The following is a 19,310-nucleotide window of genomic DNA, read 5'->3' on the forward strand; positions in this document are numbered from 1 at the left end:
GCCTTTTAGGAAGGGCTTGTTTGGTGCTGGCTATCACTTGGCTATCAGGATCCTGAACTGAAGTAGAGTGATGCTGCTTTTCAGGAGGAGGTGAGGTAGAGTAGATGCAACATAACTGAAAGGAATTTTCATAGATGACTTCAGAATATTGAAAAGGAAAGCATAAAAGTATCTTATTACAAGTTAACAAAAACGAGGTGTGAGATGAGTTAGTGGGTGAATTAACACTACATTGAAGAAATTTGTTGGGGGCAGCGCATGTATGTGTATCTGATTTTTGAATTGCTTTAATCCAAGGAAGAAGATAGCGACTTCACAAAAATTGCAGTTTAGGGACTGTATATCACTGAATGTACAAGTACTGAATCTGCTGTATTTTCCCATTTAATGTTAAACTATTTTTCAGCTTGTTTAGATAACTAGTTTTTGCTATTCATTTAATTTCAGAATATCTTAATATTGTTTGCTGTGTAGGTCATGAGAAATTTGATATTGCAGATGCACAGAGGCCATGTTTTATTAGTGTGGTATATGCTGACTATGCCTGCCTTGAAGAATTTATAATCCAGTACACATGATATAATGAAGCGTGAGGAAAAAGGGATATAATTAAACATACTGTTAATTTACATATGTAGTAGCATATTTTCCTCGTTTGCTCCTTAACAGAGTTATCAGTGAATGATTTCAAATGCAACTAATCAAAGGTCATTTAGTCCCTTGTCACTTTGAGGAACTTTGAGTTCTTAAAGTGCCGTTTGTGGGGTGGAGGGGAGGACGAGACATATCTGAGGGCAGCAATCTCATCTTTAGCTCCACTGTCCTTTTTGAATAATTCCTTGTTGCTTGCAATGTATCTGCACCAGAAAGAATAGTAAATAGGTACCTGCCAAAATTCCACAGAGACATGAAGGAAAAGAATTGGTTACAGATCTCTATTCTTGTTAATGTAAATTATTCTATCTTTGGAAGAGATTTTTTGTTTACTGTTGCAATATTTATATCATACGCAAAATCTAACTAGAAATCTCACCATTAAATCAGAAACTTTGTAACTTCAGACTTCACCTGCCTTACATCAGTTGTTTCATCTGGTTGTTTTGAAGAACATAATTGTAAGAACGGAGGGAGCAATGTCATTTCTCATTGGACAGATTAATGATTGTCGCAGCACTGGACCTTGAGGTTCTTGCATGGTAACTGTTGGTTAGGGTGTAATATAACAAATGTGTGTGGGTTAAGGGGGGGGGATCAGTTCTCTGGTGTTGGGAATGAATGAGAAGGCTTAATATGGCTGGTGTTAGTTTTATTATGGAAACAATGCTGGCAGAGACTCATGAAAGCAATTTTTTTTTTTTAACCAAGGAGTATTGGCTCTTCTTTTTAACAGACAAATTAGTTTGAGCAGGGATGATATGAATTCACTGAAGCTGTTTTGATTTTAATTAATCCTTGGTTTTGTTGGCATTTTTTATTTTAACATTAATATTTTGATATAGATTTATTTTACTTACTACATTATAAATTTTTTTAACCTACTAGCCATATTTCCTATTGAAATATTTTCATAAAGCTTTGTATAAATTTTACTTCAGAGCCTTCCATTCCCCCAACCCATCTATAGCAATAAAATGCTTCTTCAAAAATAAGAAGTAATTCTCTCATCAGCCAGTCAATTTCATGATTTAACTCAACATGCGCTGCAAAATAGAATGTTTTGGAACATGAAGAAAGCTGGAGTGCTGAATGGCTGATGTGGAAGTATTTATTTAACAATTGTGAATAAGTGTTTTACTTTAAGACTTCTGCATCAAAAATTACAAGAAGTATTTAAACTGCATCAATTTATATCATATGACTGTTACCCACTGTTATATCATTCTGGTTTTAAAAACAAATTGTTTGGAAGGATTGGATGTCGTATCTAAAATTTGGATAATTGACTTGCAAATGACATGAAAATTAGTTATAAGCGTACTTGTGAAATTAAAGTGCACAAGAGAGAAAGATGTTACATAGTATTGACTTCATATATTCCAGTTAAATATGAACCAGTAAGAAGAGAGATTTACAAAAGAAGTCTGTACAAGTTTGATCATCAGTATTTATATAGTGCATAACTACTAAATATTAAACCTGTTCCAATCCATAAGATCTCAAAGTGCATTGAAAGTTTTTGCCAAAATATAGTCTCAGTGCTAAATAAATACCTCAGTGTACATGATCCTTATGTACAGGTATCCATTTCATTCCTATTAAAATTAAATAGATGTAGTAGTAACCTGATACTGTTAACAGAAATACCCCAGTAACAATATTTTGTCATCTGTAAGCAAAAAATTGTACAAAACAATAGTTGTAATTCTAGTAACTAAAATGTCATTTTGTTAACTGTGGAATGTATGTTTTGTTTTGGTGGTATCTACCTTGGAGATGCTACTGGAAATATGAACCATCCAATTGTAATTATCTTAAATGTTCAAATAAAAATTGTATCAGCATGATATCAGTTTCAAGATCTGAAAATGAATGAAGACAGCTATAGCATATTGTGATTCAAAAAATAGGAAATTAATGACAGTTAAAATGTAATCTTTAGGTTTTGACTTGCACCATTAAGGCTGCTATTCTCTCACGGTGGTCCTGGAAGTCACAGATTCTGTGACGTTCCATGACTTCAACTGTGGCTGACTCCCGGGCTGTCTGAGCAGCTGGCCCTGGGGCCGGCTGCTCCGGTGTCTCCTGGCTAAGCTGCTGCTGGAGCGACCTGGGGCCAGCTGGCTCCAGGAACTGCCTGAGCAGCAGCTAGTGTGGCTGGTCCTGTTGATCTCCTGGGTAGTGGTCCTGGGGGCCGCCTTAGAGGTGGCCTGGGGCAATCAAATCTGCCCCTCCCAGAGCAGGGGCCCAGAAGTAGAGATTTAGTTGGGTATTTTTGGTAAAAGTCATGGGCTGTGAATATTTATCCAGGAATACCCATGACTAAATCTTAGCCTTAACCATTATGAATGGAACAGTTCATATCTCCTTGCAACTATTGGTTTAGTTTACAGTCTCAGGTAGAGAACACTGCATTCTTTTACCCTTGGTTCATGTTTGGAAGGTTTTCCTCACAACCAAAACTGTAAGATTATAATGTGAAATACAACTCTGCAGCAAGCTGTGGATGCAAAATCACAAGATAGGTCCCTGCCTTTAAGTACTTGAGTGTTGCTTTCAGGTTTGAAAAATCCACTTATCTTTGAGTAGAGAACTTCCTTATGAATTAATTCAACTATGGCAGAATCTAAGCTTTATTTTTTTCTAAGTGTCTGTTCTTGAGGTGATTCCTTTTTTAATTACCTTGTGCGTTTTCCCCACATCCTCCTCTGAAAAAGCGGCCAAAAATCCCAATCCCCACTCTTCCAATCTTTTTTTTTTTATTGTCAGGATTAGTTAGTTCAGTATAGAACTCTTTAGAAAGAAGACTCCCATTTTTCTCATGCTTGCTGGAGTGGTCTGTAGAGAATGGGTTTTCTGGTTACATTGTCCTTGCTTGAATTAGCTTTCTTGCAGTGCAATCCTTGCTGTGTCTTTTGTTTAAATACAAGCAGCACTGAAAGGGCAAAGATGCACCGATCAATGATTATTTTCTGCAGTAAATTGTCCTTTGTGGAAGGAGTCTGTTCTATAAAAAAGAGAGACCTACCCATTCTTGTGTTCCTTGAGTGAGCAGAAGAGAATAGCACTGTCCTTGGGTGACTTTTGTAGACTTGGTAGCTCTTCCTCTGTATAGCGATATATTTTGAACAAGAATTTTGTAGCTGTTAAAAACAAACCCCTCTTGAGTTTCCCCCTCCCCCACCTAAATATTTTGATTAAATGGAAACTCAGGAATTTTCAGTGTCCTGAAAGTTCCTAGGGCACTGGGAAACCATGTGAAGAACTGGTAAACCAGGAACATGTGGTCGGTTTAGCTATCACAGTACCCTTCTATGAATTTTCATATGAAAGCTTATTAAGTTTTATACACTACATTTAGAAGGGTTGCCATGCTTTTATTTAAAAAAGACAAACGCTGAATCGCTATTTAAATGTCTCTCTGCATCCTCATGTATGTAGTCTTATTTATATTGATTATTTATGAAGAGATTCTGCCCTCTTTACTCACAGTGGATGTTCCTGTTTAAATCGGTGGGACTAATTATGAAGTCAGGTACTACCTAGCTTAAGAATCTGACTGTGAACTCTGAAGGAGGGAGAGAGTGTTTCCTTTTATTTTTGTGCATTATCTATTATGCCTTATACACTACAAGTAATTTTACAGTTTTCCTGTGGGGACCAGGAATCCTGGAACTCTGGAAAATGTTTGTCTAACTAGCTACAAAGATATTAGTGGAAATAGCTTGGGTTTTGGAAAGACTTCTAACTTTTTTACTTTAAGTTTAAAAGTTCACTTTTTAACTTCTCAGCTCACCTTTGGTGCATTGACACTTGGAGCATTGACACCTGTTCTACTGTTTCAGTGAGGAAAACATTGCTGAAAAAGTGAATTATTTTCTGGGATCACTAGATGGCATCATTTGCAAACTTATTCCAAACTTATCTAGTGTATTTAAGTGTACAATTATAGAAAGTGGCGATAGCCACTTGTCAGAAATATATGCAGCCTAGATTCATATACTTTCATATGAAATGTCAGATTCCTAGTCTTTAAATCCAGAAGGTACCATTATGATCAATCTAGTCAGAGCTGCGTAATAGGCTATTGAACCTTACCTTGCAATTCCTGCATGAAGCTCATGAAATGGACAGTTCGGTAAATCTTTTTAAAATGCAGCTGCAAATGAAATAAGATTTTTGCTTGTGTGTGTGATGTCTCCTAAAAATATTGCTTCCCTTACATTTTGAACCGAAACTCTGATAATGCTTATATGAAACTCTAATTTGGAACAAATTTTTATTCAAATTTCCTATTAAACATACACAAGACAGAAAAATCTGTTCATTTTACAAATTTAATTTGCGTTGTATTAAAATGTTTTTTTAATAGGTAAAAATTGTTGCCATATTTTCTTTAGATGCACGAAATGTTTCTGCTAGTTGATTTCTATAAATATTAATTTAAAGCTTTTCTTTCGATGTGCTATATTATTTTTTATTGTTTGAAACACTGAAAATATCATCTCGTTAAAAGATATTACATGAGGTTATATTTCCTGAAGCACTCTGATCTTGTCTGATCAGGTAAGGCTAGACAATAGATTGTGGTGAAGTTTTGTGTCTACCACAGCCAGACCACATTGATCAATGAAGCAGTGTCAGGCTTGGTAATGACTTGAATGAAAGATTTCAGGCAAAAAGCCTGTGCTACATGACACGATGTTGTTGTTTTGTGTTGTCATCGGGGCATTGTTACTTGAGCTGGTTGCTGTTCAGGTGAGAGAGACGGTCAAGGTTCTGACTACTTGTAATCATTAAAGATTCCATGACACTTCAAAATGTGAATCTAGGGCATTTTTCACAAGGTAGGGGTGTTACTATGTCTATTTGGAGTCAATTTGAGGGAGAATTTTGATTACATCCATAATTATTAATTGTGTATGATATTTTCCTGTACTAAAGGAAGTAAAGACCATTATATACAATTAACTGTATATTTGTACAATTTCCTGTTGGATATGCTGCTTAAGCAGCTTCCTAATTCTGCCTCAGTACTGGTTGTATTTCAGTGATTGGCAAAACGATTCCTATAGGTGTGCAAATATATGTATGGTTTTATACAGCATTTGGGGCTGAAGCAGGGTGAAAGTAAGTTAGAGGACTTACTGGTACGCTGGAGTCCTGAGCAGGGGGCGTGGCCTCAACCAGAAGAGGCAGGGCCTTAAATCCCTGGCCCTTCAGGTAGTGGCAGCTGGGAGCCTGGGGCCCTTTAAATCACCCCCGAGCTACCAGCTGCACAGGCAGCTGGGAGCCCCTGGGCTCGGGGGCAATTTAAAGGGCTCAGGGCTGCAGCTGCCATTACCACAGCGGAGCCCCGGGCCCTTTAAATCACTGAGGAGCCCTGGGAGCTCCTGGCTGCCACTGCTACTCCGGGGCTCTGGGCTCTGGCAGAGCTTTAAAGGGCCTGGGGCTCCTCTGTGGTAGCAGCTGCCTGAGCCCTGGGGTAGCACTGGCCACGTTCCATCAGGGATTTAAATGGCCCCGGGGCTCCAGTCGCTACCGCCCCAGCCCTTTAAATGCCCGCCGGAGCCCCATTGCCACTACCCCAGGGCTTCGGCAGCAGGGCTCAGGCAGGGTTTTAAAGGGTTTGGGGCTCCAGCCGCCACTACTGCCCTGGGACCCTTTAAATCCCCGCCAGAGCCCTGTCGCCGCTACCCCGGGGCTTGGGCAAGAGGGCTCGGGGGGGGGGGTTAAAGGGCTTGGGGCTCCAGCCGCCGCTACTGCCCCGGGGCCCTTTAAATCCCCGCCAGAGCCCTGCCGCCGCTACCCCGGGGCTTGGGCAGGAGGGCTCAGGCCGGGATTTAAAGGGCCCCGGGACAGTAGCAGTGGCTGGAGCCCCAAGCCCTTTAAAACCCCGCCTGAGCCCTGCTGCCGAAGCCCTGGAGTAGTGGTGATGGGGCTCCGGTGGGCATTTAAAGGGCTGGGGTAGTAGCAGTGGCTGGAGCTCCGGAGCCCTTTAAATCCCCGCCTGAGCCCTGCTGCCCGAGCCCCCGTATAGCGGCGGCGGGGCTCTGGCGGGGATTTAAAGGGCCCCGGGGCAGTAGCAGTGGCTGGAGCTCCGAGGCCCTTTAAATCCCCGCCAGAGCCCTGCCGTCACTACCCCGGGGCTCGGGCCGCTACCCCGCCACCTCTACCCCAGGGCTTTAAATTGCCTTCTCGGAAAGCCGGTCCTGGTATGGTGCACCGGCTCTTAACCGGTACCCCGTACCGGGGCCTACCGGCTTACTTTCACCTCTGGGCTGAAGTTACTATGTAATGTAAGATGATATTACTTAGTAAAACAAATCTTATTTCACATAATAAAACGTTCGTATGCAAGATGAAATGGCCCTATGAATTTCACTGGCTTTGGAATCGTTGGAGACTGAATAAAGCAAGATTTCGAATTGTATTCTCACATTTGAAAAATGTTTTCCTTTTCTGAACTGAAAGGCAGAAAAAGCTTGTTTTGTATCAAACATTTTGACTGCTTAGTCAAAGTTGGTAAATCTTCAGTAGGAAATCTCTGATCACTTCTGAAAGATTAAATGTTTTTCTGGATACACATCAGTTAATTACTTTGGAGTTATTCTCGGCATGTGATGGCAGTTTCCCTAGATGATGATCATTTAAAATGACTTCTCTGTGGATTAGACTACATCAGAGTTTCCCACTCTGTGGGTGGTGACTCCCAATAGAATTGGACTGCATTTTGCAAGGGGAGGAGAGGTCTTTCAAAAATGTAGCATAAAAAAATCTATAAATATGAGAGAAAAAAATGGATATGCAATATAAGCCCTGTAATGGTGGTATGACTGTAGAAACCTAGGTCATGCTGCAACAAACAGTGTCCTCGACTAAAGCAGTATTAAACCAGAATCTGTGTGCACTTGGATTTACTTGACACTAAACTGTTTTTAAAAAAAACAAAAACAAAAACAAAACCCCTCCATTACAAATATTTATTATAGGTGACATAAAATGAAAGTATTCATGCATACAGGCCAAGACAACATTGCATCACTGAACTGGAATGCTGGATATGCCAGCTATAATTGGTAGGGCCTGAAGGTACTTATAAGCATCATGACCACATTGTATATCTTGTTAGGTCTTTGGCTAATGCAAGATTCAGAAAGAGATGTCATGAAAAGGAGGGGGGAAAGTTGTTCTGTGCACAGCTCAGAAAGGAAAAAAATTAGAAGTATGAAGGCAAATATTTGATGGATGGGCTTATATTAACTAATTTGAAGCCACAATGTTTTCTGAGGTACAGGCTGCCAAGAGTGTGGAGCCTTTTGAAGCAGTTGCAACACGTAGAAACTATCTTTGTGATAGATGTTCAATCTGAAGGATTATTTTTAGCAAAACTTGAACCATCAAATCAATACCTTGAATTACCCAAGATTACCCAAATTGATGCCCTCCAGGCATTTTGTATGGCATTTCTATAAATCACAGAAGCGTAAGGCATTTCCCACTGTAGAAAATCTTATCCTTTTTTTTATATAGACCTGGTTTGAAATCCAGATTGAAGTCCATGGCAAACTTCTGTTGACTTCAGTGGGTTCAGGATTTGACCCATGATTTTAAAAGTTGCAGGACGTGATGCAGCAACTTTGTCAGATAACACTGTCCTGCTGTGTTAGTGACATGACTGGGAATGACAGAGCAGTTGCTTTCAAATCTCAGGAAAAGTGATCATGTAGCAAATCTCTCTTAATGAGTCAGATGTCTCTCTAGTGCTGCACATAAACATTTTGTGAAATATCTTTGAAGACTTGCTCTGTTGTGTTTATATAAAAAAAAAAAAACTGTGCCGGAATGCACAACAGAAGAATACTTATTATTCAAGACATTTTAGAAAGCAGGCAAGGATTTATACAGTTATTAAAAACAATCTGCATGGATTATTCTAAGGCAATGATAGGTAAGAAAAATGATTTGATCACACAGATCCAAGATAGGGCTGTCAAGCAATTAAAAAAAATAATTGTGATTAATGGTGCTGTTAAAAATAATAGAATACCACTTATTTAAATGTGTTTGGATGTTTTCTACATTTTCAAATACATTGTATTCTATGTTGTAATTGAAATCAAAGTATACTGTGCTCACTTCATATTTATTTTTGATTACAGGTATTTGCACTGTAAAAAAACAAAAGAAATAATATTTTTCAATCTCTTTAACATGAAAGGTTGAACTTACAAATGTAGAATTATGTAAAAAAAAAAACAAACAAACCCTGCATTCAAAACTAAAACAATCTAAAATTTTAGAGCCTGCAAGTCTACTCAATCCTACTTCCTGTTCAGCCAATTGCTCAGATAAACAAGTTTAACATTTGCAGGAGATGAAGCTGCCCGCTTCTTGTTTTCAGTGTTGCCTGAAAGTGAGAACAGGCATTCTCGTGGCACTGTTGTAGCTGGCATTGCAAGATATTTTTGTCAGATGCGCTAAAGATTCATGTGTCCCGTCATGCTTCAACCACCATTCCAGCAGACATGCATCCATGCTGATGATGGGTTCTGCTCAATAACAGTTCAAAGCAGTGTGGACCAATGCATGTTCATTTTCATCATGTGAGTCAGATGCCACCAGCAGAAGGTTGATTTTCTTTTTTTGGTGGTTAAGGTTCTGTAATTTCCGCATCAGAAAATTGCTCTTTGGAGACTTCTGAAAGTGTGCTACACACCTCATCCCTCTCAGATTTTGGAAGGCACTTCTGATTCTTAAACCTTAGGTTAAGTACAGGAGCTATCTTTAGAAATCTCACATTGGTACCTTCTTTGTGTTTTTTTGCAGTGAAAGTGTTCTTAAAATGAACAAAGTGCTGGGTCATCATCTGAGACTGCTATAACATGAAATATATGGCAGAATGCAGGTAAAGTAGAGCCGGAGACGTAGAATATTAGGGTTGGAAGAGACCTCGGAGGTCATCTAGTCCAACTCCCTGCTCGAAGCAGGACCAACCCCAACTAAATTATCCCAGCCAGGTCTTTGTCAAGCCGGGCCTTAAAAACCTCTAAGGATGGAGATTCTACTACCTCCCTAGGTGTAACCCCTTCCAGTGCTTCACCACCTTCCTAGTGAAATAGTTTTTTCCTCATATCCAACCTAGACCTCCCACACTGCAACTTGAGACCATTGCTCATTGTTCTATCATATACCACCACTGAGATCAGCCTAGCTCCATCCTCTTTGGAACCGCCATCAGGTAGTTGAAGGCTGCTACCAAATCTCCCCTCACTCTTCTCTTCTGCAGACTAAATAAGCCCAGTTTCCTCAGCCTCTCCTCATAAGTCATGTGCTCCAGCCTCCTAATAACTTTTGTTGCCCTCTGGAGCACTCTTTCCAATTCGTCTACACCCTTTCTGTAGTTAGGGGACCAAAACTGGATGCAGTACTCCTGATGTGGCTTCATCAGTGCTGAATAGAGGGGAATAATCACTTCCCTCAGTCCACTGGCAATGCTCCTACTAATGCAGCCCGATATGAAGTTAGCTTTCTTGACAACAAGGGCACACTGTTGAATCATATCCAGCTTCTTGTCCACAGTAATTCCCAGGTCCTTTTCTGTAGAACTGCCACTTAGCCAGTTGGACCCCAGTCTGTAGCAGTGCATGGGATTCTTGTCCTTGTTGAACCTCATCAGATTTCTTTTGGCCCAGTCCTCCAATTTGTCTGTCACTCTGGACCCTATCCCTGCCCTCCAGCATATCTATCCAGGACTGACTCCTGGGGCACTCTGCTTGATACCGTCTGCCAACTAGACATCGAGCCGTTGAGCCCGATGACCTATCCGCCTTATAGTCTATTCATCCCATCCGTAATACTTGCTGGCAAGAATACTGTGGGAGACCATATCAAAAGCTTTGCTAAAGTCTGGGTATACAATTCTTCCCCCAAGGAATTCAGTCACAAATTTAATTAACACTTTTTTTTTTTATGAGAATCGTCAACATGGAAGCATGTTCTCTGGAATGGTGGCCGAAGCACGAAGGGGCATATGAATGTTTAGCATATCTGGCATGTAAATACCTTGCAATGCTGTCTATAAAAGTCCTATGTGAATGCCGTCTCTTAATTTCTGGAGACATTTTAAATAAATGGGCAGCATTATCTCCCGTAAATGTAAACAAACTTGTTTGTCTTAGTGTTGGCTGAACAAGAAGTAGGACTGAGTGGACGTGTTGGTGCATTGTTTGTTTTTGAGAGAAGTTATGCAACAACAAAAAATCTACATTTGTAAGTTGCACTTTCATGATAGAGATTGTGCTACAGTATTTGTATGAGGTGAATTGAAAAATGGCTTTTCGTTTGTCATTTTTACAGTGCAAATATTTGTAATAAAAATATACACTTTGATTTCAATTACAACACAGAATAATGTATGAAAATGTAGAAGAACATCCAAAATATTTAATAAATTTCAATTGATATTCTATTGTTTAAAAGTGCGATTAATCACGATTAATTTTTTTGAGTTAATTGCATGGGTTAACTGTGGTTAATTGATAGCCTAATCAAAAATATTGCACATAATGCCTCATAGCTTCACTGTTTCATCAACCACCAAGAACTTGCTGCTAAGGAGGTGGCTGTATGGGGTAAAGTGCACATCAGCTCTTTGAGCCAAAAGTAGTACAGGTTTTCCTGAATGATCAGCATCTCTTCTTGAAGGTGCCTTCCATAATTCCCCTTGAGTGGCACACTAAGTCTACCTTGCATCAAGCTGACCATTTCTCTCCAGCAAGGAATTTGTTCATGCACAACAGGGTAGAAGCTTTCATCAGAATACTTGGAATTAGTCTTCCTTAAGTGAAGAGAAAACTTGGTCATTCCCTTGTTTCAGATTGTCTCGAGGGAACTGAGGAGATGGTCGGGACCCAACAGGAGCTCATAAGCACCCGGTAAAGAATGTTCAAATATAGCTACAGGGTTGATTTCTGCACAGAGGGGAACAAGGTGGACTACCAACCCTGTCATTCAGGGTACTGTTGACTTGCCAGCACTGATTGGGTTGTTGGAAGCAAAACTGACAGACCTCTTATGTGATGAGATCGTGCAACTGACTTCCTTTAGAACTCAGCAGATCTTGGACACTTCCAAAGGAGTACCACTTTTTGTTTTATTAGCAGAACCTGTGAAAGTTCCATTCCCATTTTCAACCCCAGATCTCAGTCAGATTTCTCAACAATTTTTGGCAGGTAGAAATCAAGTATGGTAATTGCCTGTTGATCACAAGTGGTTTAGGATTGTTCAATCTTGTGTGGAACACTTTGTCAGCATGACCGGCTCTTCCACCAGATTGGATTGTGATAGTTTAAAATTTTGTATTTTTTAATGGGGTTCAATTTTTGAAGCTTCATGCTTAGCTGTTAGTTACAGTTGCCTGCTCAGAGTAAGGCTTAGAGGGCTTGAAGGAGGGAATAAAACATTTCTTACAATAGAAAGGGATTACTGGATCTGAATTTTTTTGAAAACCCTGGACTAGACTATAATTTTGCCAGTTTCCCAACAGAAGGTCCATTGCTCACAGTGAAAGCATGAAAACTGCTCTCCTTAAACTAATCTCAACAGTAGAAGGCATTAAAGAACATAGATAGCAAACAGACATGCATCTTAGGGGAAACACCTGGGATATAGTTTTGTTTTCTAAAAGTAGAAGGTACCATGGACACAATAAACTGATTAACAAAAGTCTGTCTTTATTCCTAATCACAGGTTTTCTTGCTTCTTCAGTAGCAGGACTGTTGATTTGATTTCTTCTTGGTATTCTTTTGTAATGGAACTGGTTATAATTGCCTGCTTTTCATTTGGATAGAAAGGATAGTGGCTTATTCCCTAGACAAATTGGAGGATTGGGCCAAAAGAAATCTAATGAGGTTCAATAAGGATAAGTGCAGGGTCCTGCACTTAGGATGGAAGAATCCAATGCACCGCTACAGACTAGGGACCGAATGGCTCGGCAGCAGTTCTGCGGAAAAGGACCTAGGGGTGACAGTGGACGAGAAGCTGGATATGAGTCAGCAGTGTGCCCTTGTTGCCAAGAAGGCCAATGGCATTTTGGGATGTATAAGTAGGGGCATAGCGAGCAGATCGAGGGACGTGATCGTTCCCCTCTATTCGACACTGGTGAGGCCTCATCTGGAGTACTGTGTCCAGTTTTGGGCCCCACACTACAGGAAGGATGTGGATAAATTGGAAAGAGTACAACGAAGGGCAACAAAAATGATTAGGGGTCTAGAGCACATGACTTATGAGGAGAGGCTGAGGGAGCTGGGATTGTTTAGTCTGCAGAAGAGAAGAATGAGGGGGGATTTGATAGCTGCTTTCAACTACCTGAAAGGGGGTTTCAAAGAGGATGGCTCTAGACTGTTCTCAATGGTAGCAGATGACAGAACGAGGAGTAATGGTCTCAAGTTGCAATGGGGGAGGTTTAGATTGGATATTAGGAAAAACTTTTTCACTAAGAGGGTGGTGAAACACTGGAATGCGTTACCTAGGGAGGTGGTAGAATCTCCTTCCTTAGAGGTTTTTAAGGTCAGGCTCGACAAAGCCCTGGCTGGGATGATTTAACTGGGACTTGGTCCTGCTTTGAGCAGGGGGTTGGACTAGATGACCTTCTGGGGTCCCTTCCAACCCTGATATTCTATGATTCTATGATTCACACAACACTCTTGGGACAAAAGAGAACTGCATTCAATTTCCAGCTTTGCCACAGAATTCCTGTGTGACTTTGACCAAGTCTTGATCTCTATGCTTCAGTTTCCCATTTGTAAAATGGGGGTGACAATACCTCCTTTCTCCCTTATCTGTCTTGTTTGTTTAATTGTAAACTCTACTGGAGAGGGACAGTGTCTTAGAGTTTGTACAGTATCTAGCACAATGGGTTCTCAGTCTTAGCTGGGGCCTCTAGGCATTATTACAATAGAAATTAAGAATAAGTGATATCAATTTTTAGGGATAAAATATCAAGTTTTAAGGACTACATAGCTGCAAGTAACAGTCAGCCAGTAGATGTCAGCATTATTCTAAATATTTTCAATTCAAGGAGCACTTGTACGATAATTCTTGGAAAGAATAGTCTGATGTGAAATTGACATTTAGTCTATGGAGGCATTGGGAGTGTCATTGCATTTCTAAGATAAAAATACCTTGGTAAAATATAAGTGTTTTTTGTGGGTAATCATCATGTTAGAGTACCAGACACACTTCTTCAGAGACTCGCTTCTATACTGAAATTATAATTAAAGATTTTTGTATTAAAGAAATAGGCAATGAAGCCAGTACTGGTTGCAGATAATCATGGTGAATTCTCCTAATGACCAGTAAAAGCTCAGTCCCTATGAAAGTTAAGCAGCCACCTGTTAAAATGGCCAGAAACAAAGCAGTCTTCAGTAATGTGACCTTTTGCAAGTTTTGCTTTATTCATTTGTAAATAATTCCAACACTGAAATATGTCACAAATTTCTTCTAGTCAACCTTCAAGCCTCTTGAGAATTCTTCAATCTCCCTCTCTGATCCTGTTAGTTTCACCTCCACTTCTGCCTCATCAGTAATGTCATCCTTTCTGCCGTATTTGCATCTTCTCTCACTCCCCTCTCTGTGCCATTTTTCATGCCATCATTAGGCATGGAATGCCCTCCCTATCCTGATTCACTAACCCATCTCTCCACATTCAAGTCCCTCCTAAAAGCTCACTTTTCTAGAGTGCCCACAAGAACTGATTTTAAACAAATGTTCGAAATTAATGGACTTCCCATTGAATCACACCTTCTTGGTTAGAACTTTTAGATCTTGCAATTGGATGCATGTTGGCAGAGTTTTGCATCCATTGGGAGGTCCACTAACAACAAAAGAACTTTGAGTTGGCATAAAGGTTGGCCTGTGCAAATCTGATTACAGGATTAGAGCCTGTGATTGTAAATCCTCTGGGGCAGGGGCCATCTTTATTTTGTTTCTCCTACAGGGATGAACACAGTCAGTGCTTAACAACTAATAAAGAATGAAGTGATAATAGCTGATGTGAGGTACTCCTTGATGTCCATAGTGAGTGTATGAAACAATCTCTGTTAACTTCTCGGGTTATATCATCTCTTTCTTTCTTGTATACTGTTGTTCCCATGCTGCATAGTGATTAGTTTATCAATTAAAATGGTTTACCGCTTTATTTTGTGTGGGTCTTCTATCATTTTCCTCCACTTATCAATCCTTTTGTTGAACTCATATTTTACGTATAAATGTTGTTTCTCATTTCAGAATGATTCCTTTTTGGCTTTAGGGAGGAAGGAAAAGAAGTTGGCCATCACAGATTGTGAATCTCTGTCTCAAATGTATCCAAGAGATGAAGAGTGTGGTGTTTATTCACTAATGATTGAATTGTATATTCTCTCAAGCCCCCTTTCATGTTTTGCAAAATTGTTTGGTAGAATCCAGTAAATACCAGTAAACAGTCTTTATTTTGAATGGGGAATTTCATATTTCATGTCCATGACTGGAACAAAATACTTTTCCCCACATGTTTTGACCACATTATAGTGGTGCCTTTCATGTCACTATAGTTAAGGTTGTGTCAGCATTCTCATTATAAACTCTGTTTTTCAGGCATTTGTAACTTGGCTGTAAAAATTTACTTCAAATTGGAAACTTGGTCTCAGCCCAGGAGCAATTAAGAAAAACAAATATGCATTTTATATAATTCATGTGGCCAATTTGGAGGATGGAGGAAATTTAAAACCCAAGACATTGAACGCTTTAAAGTGGCGACTGTGTATATGCAGTAGCTACTTTTAATTAGTGATGGGAAACTCAAGAACATGTCAATCAGAATCCTGTAAAACTTTATTTGGGTTCTCAGATTTAATGTTATCAGGCAGAGAGAGAAAGAGAGAGAGAAATATATCTGAATCTGTGGGGTTAAAACATTTTGTTCATTTACTATATGTTAGTTACCAGCAGCTTGTCTAACACAGCGTGAGACACAGGAAGAGGTATGTGCTATTCCTTCCTGAAGGAGCTTGCAAATGAAATAAATCTTTAGAACTTTTTTTTTTTTTTAAAAAAGTACTAGAGGTTTATAAAACCCCCAACCTCTCCTGGGTTCTCACATCCCAGTGCCAGCCACCCAAAGAGACCATGTGTCTGTCTATCAAAGTTACAGATGTGGTCCCTGTTACCATAGTATTTGACTGTGTCACAATCTTCAAGGTATTTCTCCTCACAACACCCTGCGGACTAGGGCTAAACTATTATCCCTGTTTTACAGATGTGGAACGGAGGGACAAAGTAGCTACATGACTTGCCCATGGTCAACAAAGGAAGCCTGTGGCTGAGCAGGCACTTGAACCCAGCTACCCCAAGTCCATGAGTAGCACTTAACCACTAGACCAGTGGTTTTCAAACTTTTTTTTTCTAGAGATCCAGTTGAAGAAAATTGTCGATGCCCACGACCCAGTGGAGCTGGGAATGAGGGCTTTGGGGTGTGGCAGGGGCTCAGGGCTGGGGCAGAGGGTAGGGTGAGGGCTGCATGGTGGGCTTAGAATGAGGGGTTCATGGTGTGGGAGGGGGCTCTGGGCTGGGGCAGGGGGTTGGGTTGTGGGAGAGGGTTGCGGCTGGGGGTTCAGGCTCGGGGCTGGGGATAAGGAGCTCCTGGTTTGGGGGGCTCAGAATTGGGGTGCAGGCTTACCTTGGGCGGCTCCTAGTGGTGCAGTGAGGGTGCTAAGATAGGCTTCCTGCCTGTTCTGGCACCACGCTGCGCCTGAAGCGGGCAGCAGCAGGTCCAGCTCCTAAGTGGAGGTGTGCAAGTGGCTCTACGGGGCTCTCGTCTGCAGGCACTGCCTCCCCAGTTCCCATTGGCCAGGAACTGCCTAGAAGCCAGACCCACTGCTGGCTGCTTCTGGGGCCCAGCACGGTGTCAGAACAGGTAGGGACTAGCCTCACAGCCTGGCAGCACTGGCAATGGGACTTTTAACGTCCCAGTTGGCGGTACTGACCAGAGCGACCCAGTGCCTTACATGCCACAACCCAGTGCTGGGTTGCGACCCGAACTTTGAAAAATGCTGCACTAGACCATCTCTCAACTTGTTGGATTGTGGTTATGCTCTTTTGCCAGGGGTGCATCCCATGAAAGTTTAGCAGCCCATGGGCTGGACTTCTCTTCTCGAGCAACAGGGAGGGAAGGGAACAGTTTACCACCAAACTTCCTTCTCCCTGCCAGCAGGACTAGGGGAAGAGGGGCTGATTTCCCCACTTTCAGCTCCCTCTCAAGTAACTAGGGTCACTCTCTTACAGTCTCATATCAGCACTTATGACCCTATCCAGATCAAGTACTCTCCTTCGCTGCAGAGCCTACAGGTGATTTGTAATTCTCCTGGACTCTGCAGCTTTGGGGAGTTTCATGGTGATCAGTGGTATCCTTCCCCCTCACATGCATCTGTGTAAACCCTCATACAGCTACACAATTTTTTCCCAGCCAGGGTTTGAGAAAGTGCCTTCCCAGGCATCTCAAGCAGCTGGGGAACAGTTGATGTGGCTCAGACACTGCCTGTTGACTGGCAGATCCTTTATGGGGCTGCAGTTCTCAGGCAGAAAAAGGAGAGAGAAGGTCACTAAAGGCTTTTTGTGATGCTTTGTACCAATCTCTGCCTGCCACCCTGGCAGCCAATGACTTGGATTTAGTAATACATGTCCCAGCTGGATTATAGCAACACAGTCTACATAGGAATGAAACTGTCTGCCATAGAAAACTAGAAAATGTACAATAGTACACGATGCAGCAGTGCACCTTCTCAGCAAGCAATTCAAAACAGTTCTCCACTCACTAAACTGGCAACCTGTAGAATAAGAACTGCCATACAACATCAGCCCAGCCCAGGCCCTGTAGTCCATCTAGCCCAGTATCCATCTCTGACAGTAGCCATCACCAGGGCTCCGTGTGTGTGTGTGTGTGTGTGTGTGTGTGTGTTCAGAACAGGGCAGCTGGAGTAATCCCTTCCTGGCTTCTGACAGCCAGAGCTTTAGGGATCACCCCAAGCATGGGGTTGCATCCCCCTTGACCATCTTGGCTAATAGCCAGTGATGGACCTATCCTCCATGAACTTATCTAGTCCTTTTTGGGACCTAGTTATACTTTTGGCTATCATAGCATCCCATGGCAATGAGTTCCACGTGTTAATTGTGTGTTGTATGAAAAAGTACTTCCTCTTGTTCCTCTGCTGCCTATTTAATTTAATCAGGTGAACCCTGATTTTTGTATTGTGAGAAAGGGTAAATAACATTTCTCTATTCCCTTCTTTCCCACCATTCATGATTTTATAGACCTCTATCATATCCTTAGTCATCTCTTTTCTAAGATGAACAGTTCTAATCTTTTTAGTCTCTCCTTGGACACAAGTCGTTCCATACCTTTGATAATCTTTGTTGCCCTCCTCTGAACGTTTTCCAGTTCCACTATACCTTTTTTTAAATGGGTTGATAACTGGACACAGTATTCAAGGTGTGGGTGCACCATGGATTTATACAGCAGCATTATGATATTTATTGTTATTTTCTATCCCTTTCCTAACAGTTCATAACATTGTTAGCCTTTTTGACCACTGCTGCTTATTTAGGTGAAGTTTTCAGGGAGCTATCCACAGTGACTCCAGGATCTCTTTCCTGTGTGGTAACAGTCAATTTATATCCCATAATTTTGTATGTAAAGTTGGCAGGGCCGGCTCTAGGCACCAGGTAAGCAAGCTGGTGCCTCGGGTGGCGCTGCTGAAGGGGCGGCACTCTGGCTGTTCTTGGGGTGGCACTCCGGCAGCAGCCCCGGCCAGAATTCGGCAGCAACTCCATTCCGTTGCTTTCTGTTCTCAGCAGGGTGTTTTTTTGCTGCTTGGGGTTGGAAAAAAACATAGAGCCGGGCCAGGATTATGTTTTCTAATGTATATTACTTTGTATTTATCAACACTAAATTTCATCTGCCATTTTGTTGCCCAGTCACCCAGTTTTGTGAGATCCCTCTGCAACTCTTCACTGTCACTTTGAATTTACCTCTCTTGAATAATTTTGTATCATCTGCAAACTTAGTCACTTCCAGATCATTCATGAATATGTTGAACAGCACAGTTCATAGTGCAGATCCTTAGGGGACCCTGCTGTTTACCACTCTCCATTATGAAAACTGACCATTTATTCCTATCCTTTGTTTCCTATTTTTAATTACATTAAGTTCAAGGTCTCAATCTTTATCTTCAAGATGCTTAATCATCTGGAACTAGGATGCCTAAAGCATCGTCTAATCTTTGGGACAAGGACCACAGCTGATAACTCTGCTCCTCTGGCATGATAAAACTGTTAATAGCAAGTGTAAAGCTCATCTGTCCAGGACACAGCTTTCTTGAGGGCTGGTCTAAGTTTGCAAACCAATTTCCACAGGTTCTAAGAACTACCACAAACCTCACTACCTTGCATTCTAAATGCAAACTACATTTCTTCAACCTGCCTTCACCAATAAAAACAGAGCAGAGTAACAAGAAATAAAATGACAGATTTCAGAGTAGCAGCTGTGTTAGTCTGTATTCGCAAAAAAAAAGGAGTACTTGTGGCACCTTAGAGTCTCTAAGGTGCCACAAGTACTCCTT

At 41.2% G+C, this 19,310-nt stretch overlaps 1 protein-coding gene across 1 annotated transcript in view; it reads left to right on the forward strand.

Annotated features, from left to right (window-relative positions):
• Positions 1–15,146, forward strand: part of SUB1 (SUB1 regulator of transcription) — a 28,317-nt gene extending 13,171 nt beyond the window's left edge. Inside the window, exon 5 of the mRNA XM_043514436.1 lies at positions 14,947–15,146. Within this exon, the coding sequence (XP_043370371.1) occupies positions 14,947–14,951 (5 nt within the window). The 3' untranslated portion in view covers positions 14,952–15,146. The remainder of the gene's footprint in view (positions 1–14,946) is intronic.
• Positions 15,147–19,310: the final 4,164 nt, after the last annotated feature.

The sequence above is a fragment of the Dermochelys coriacea genome, chromosome 5 (genome assembly GCF_009764565.3).
Source record: "Dermochelys coriacea isolate rDerCor1 chromosome 5, rDerCor1.pri.v4, whole genome shotgun sequence".
NCBI classification, from domain to species: domain Eukaryota; kingdom Metazoa; phylum Chordata; order Testudines; family Dermochelyidae; genus Dermochelys; species Dermochelys coriacea.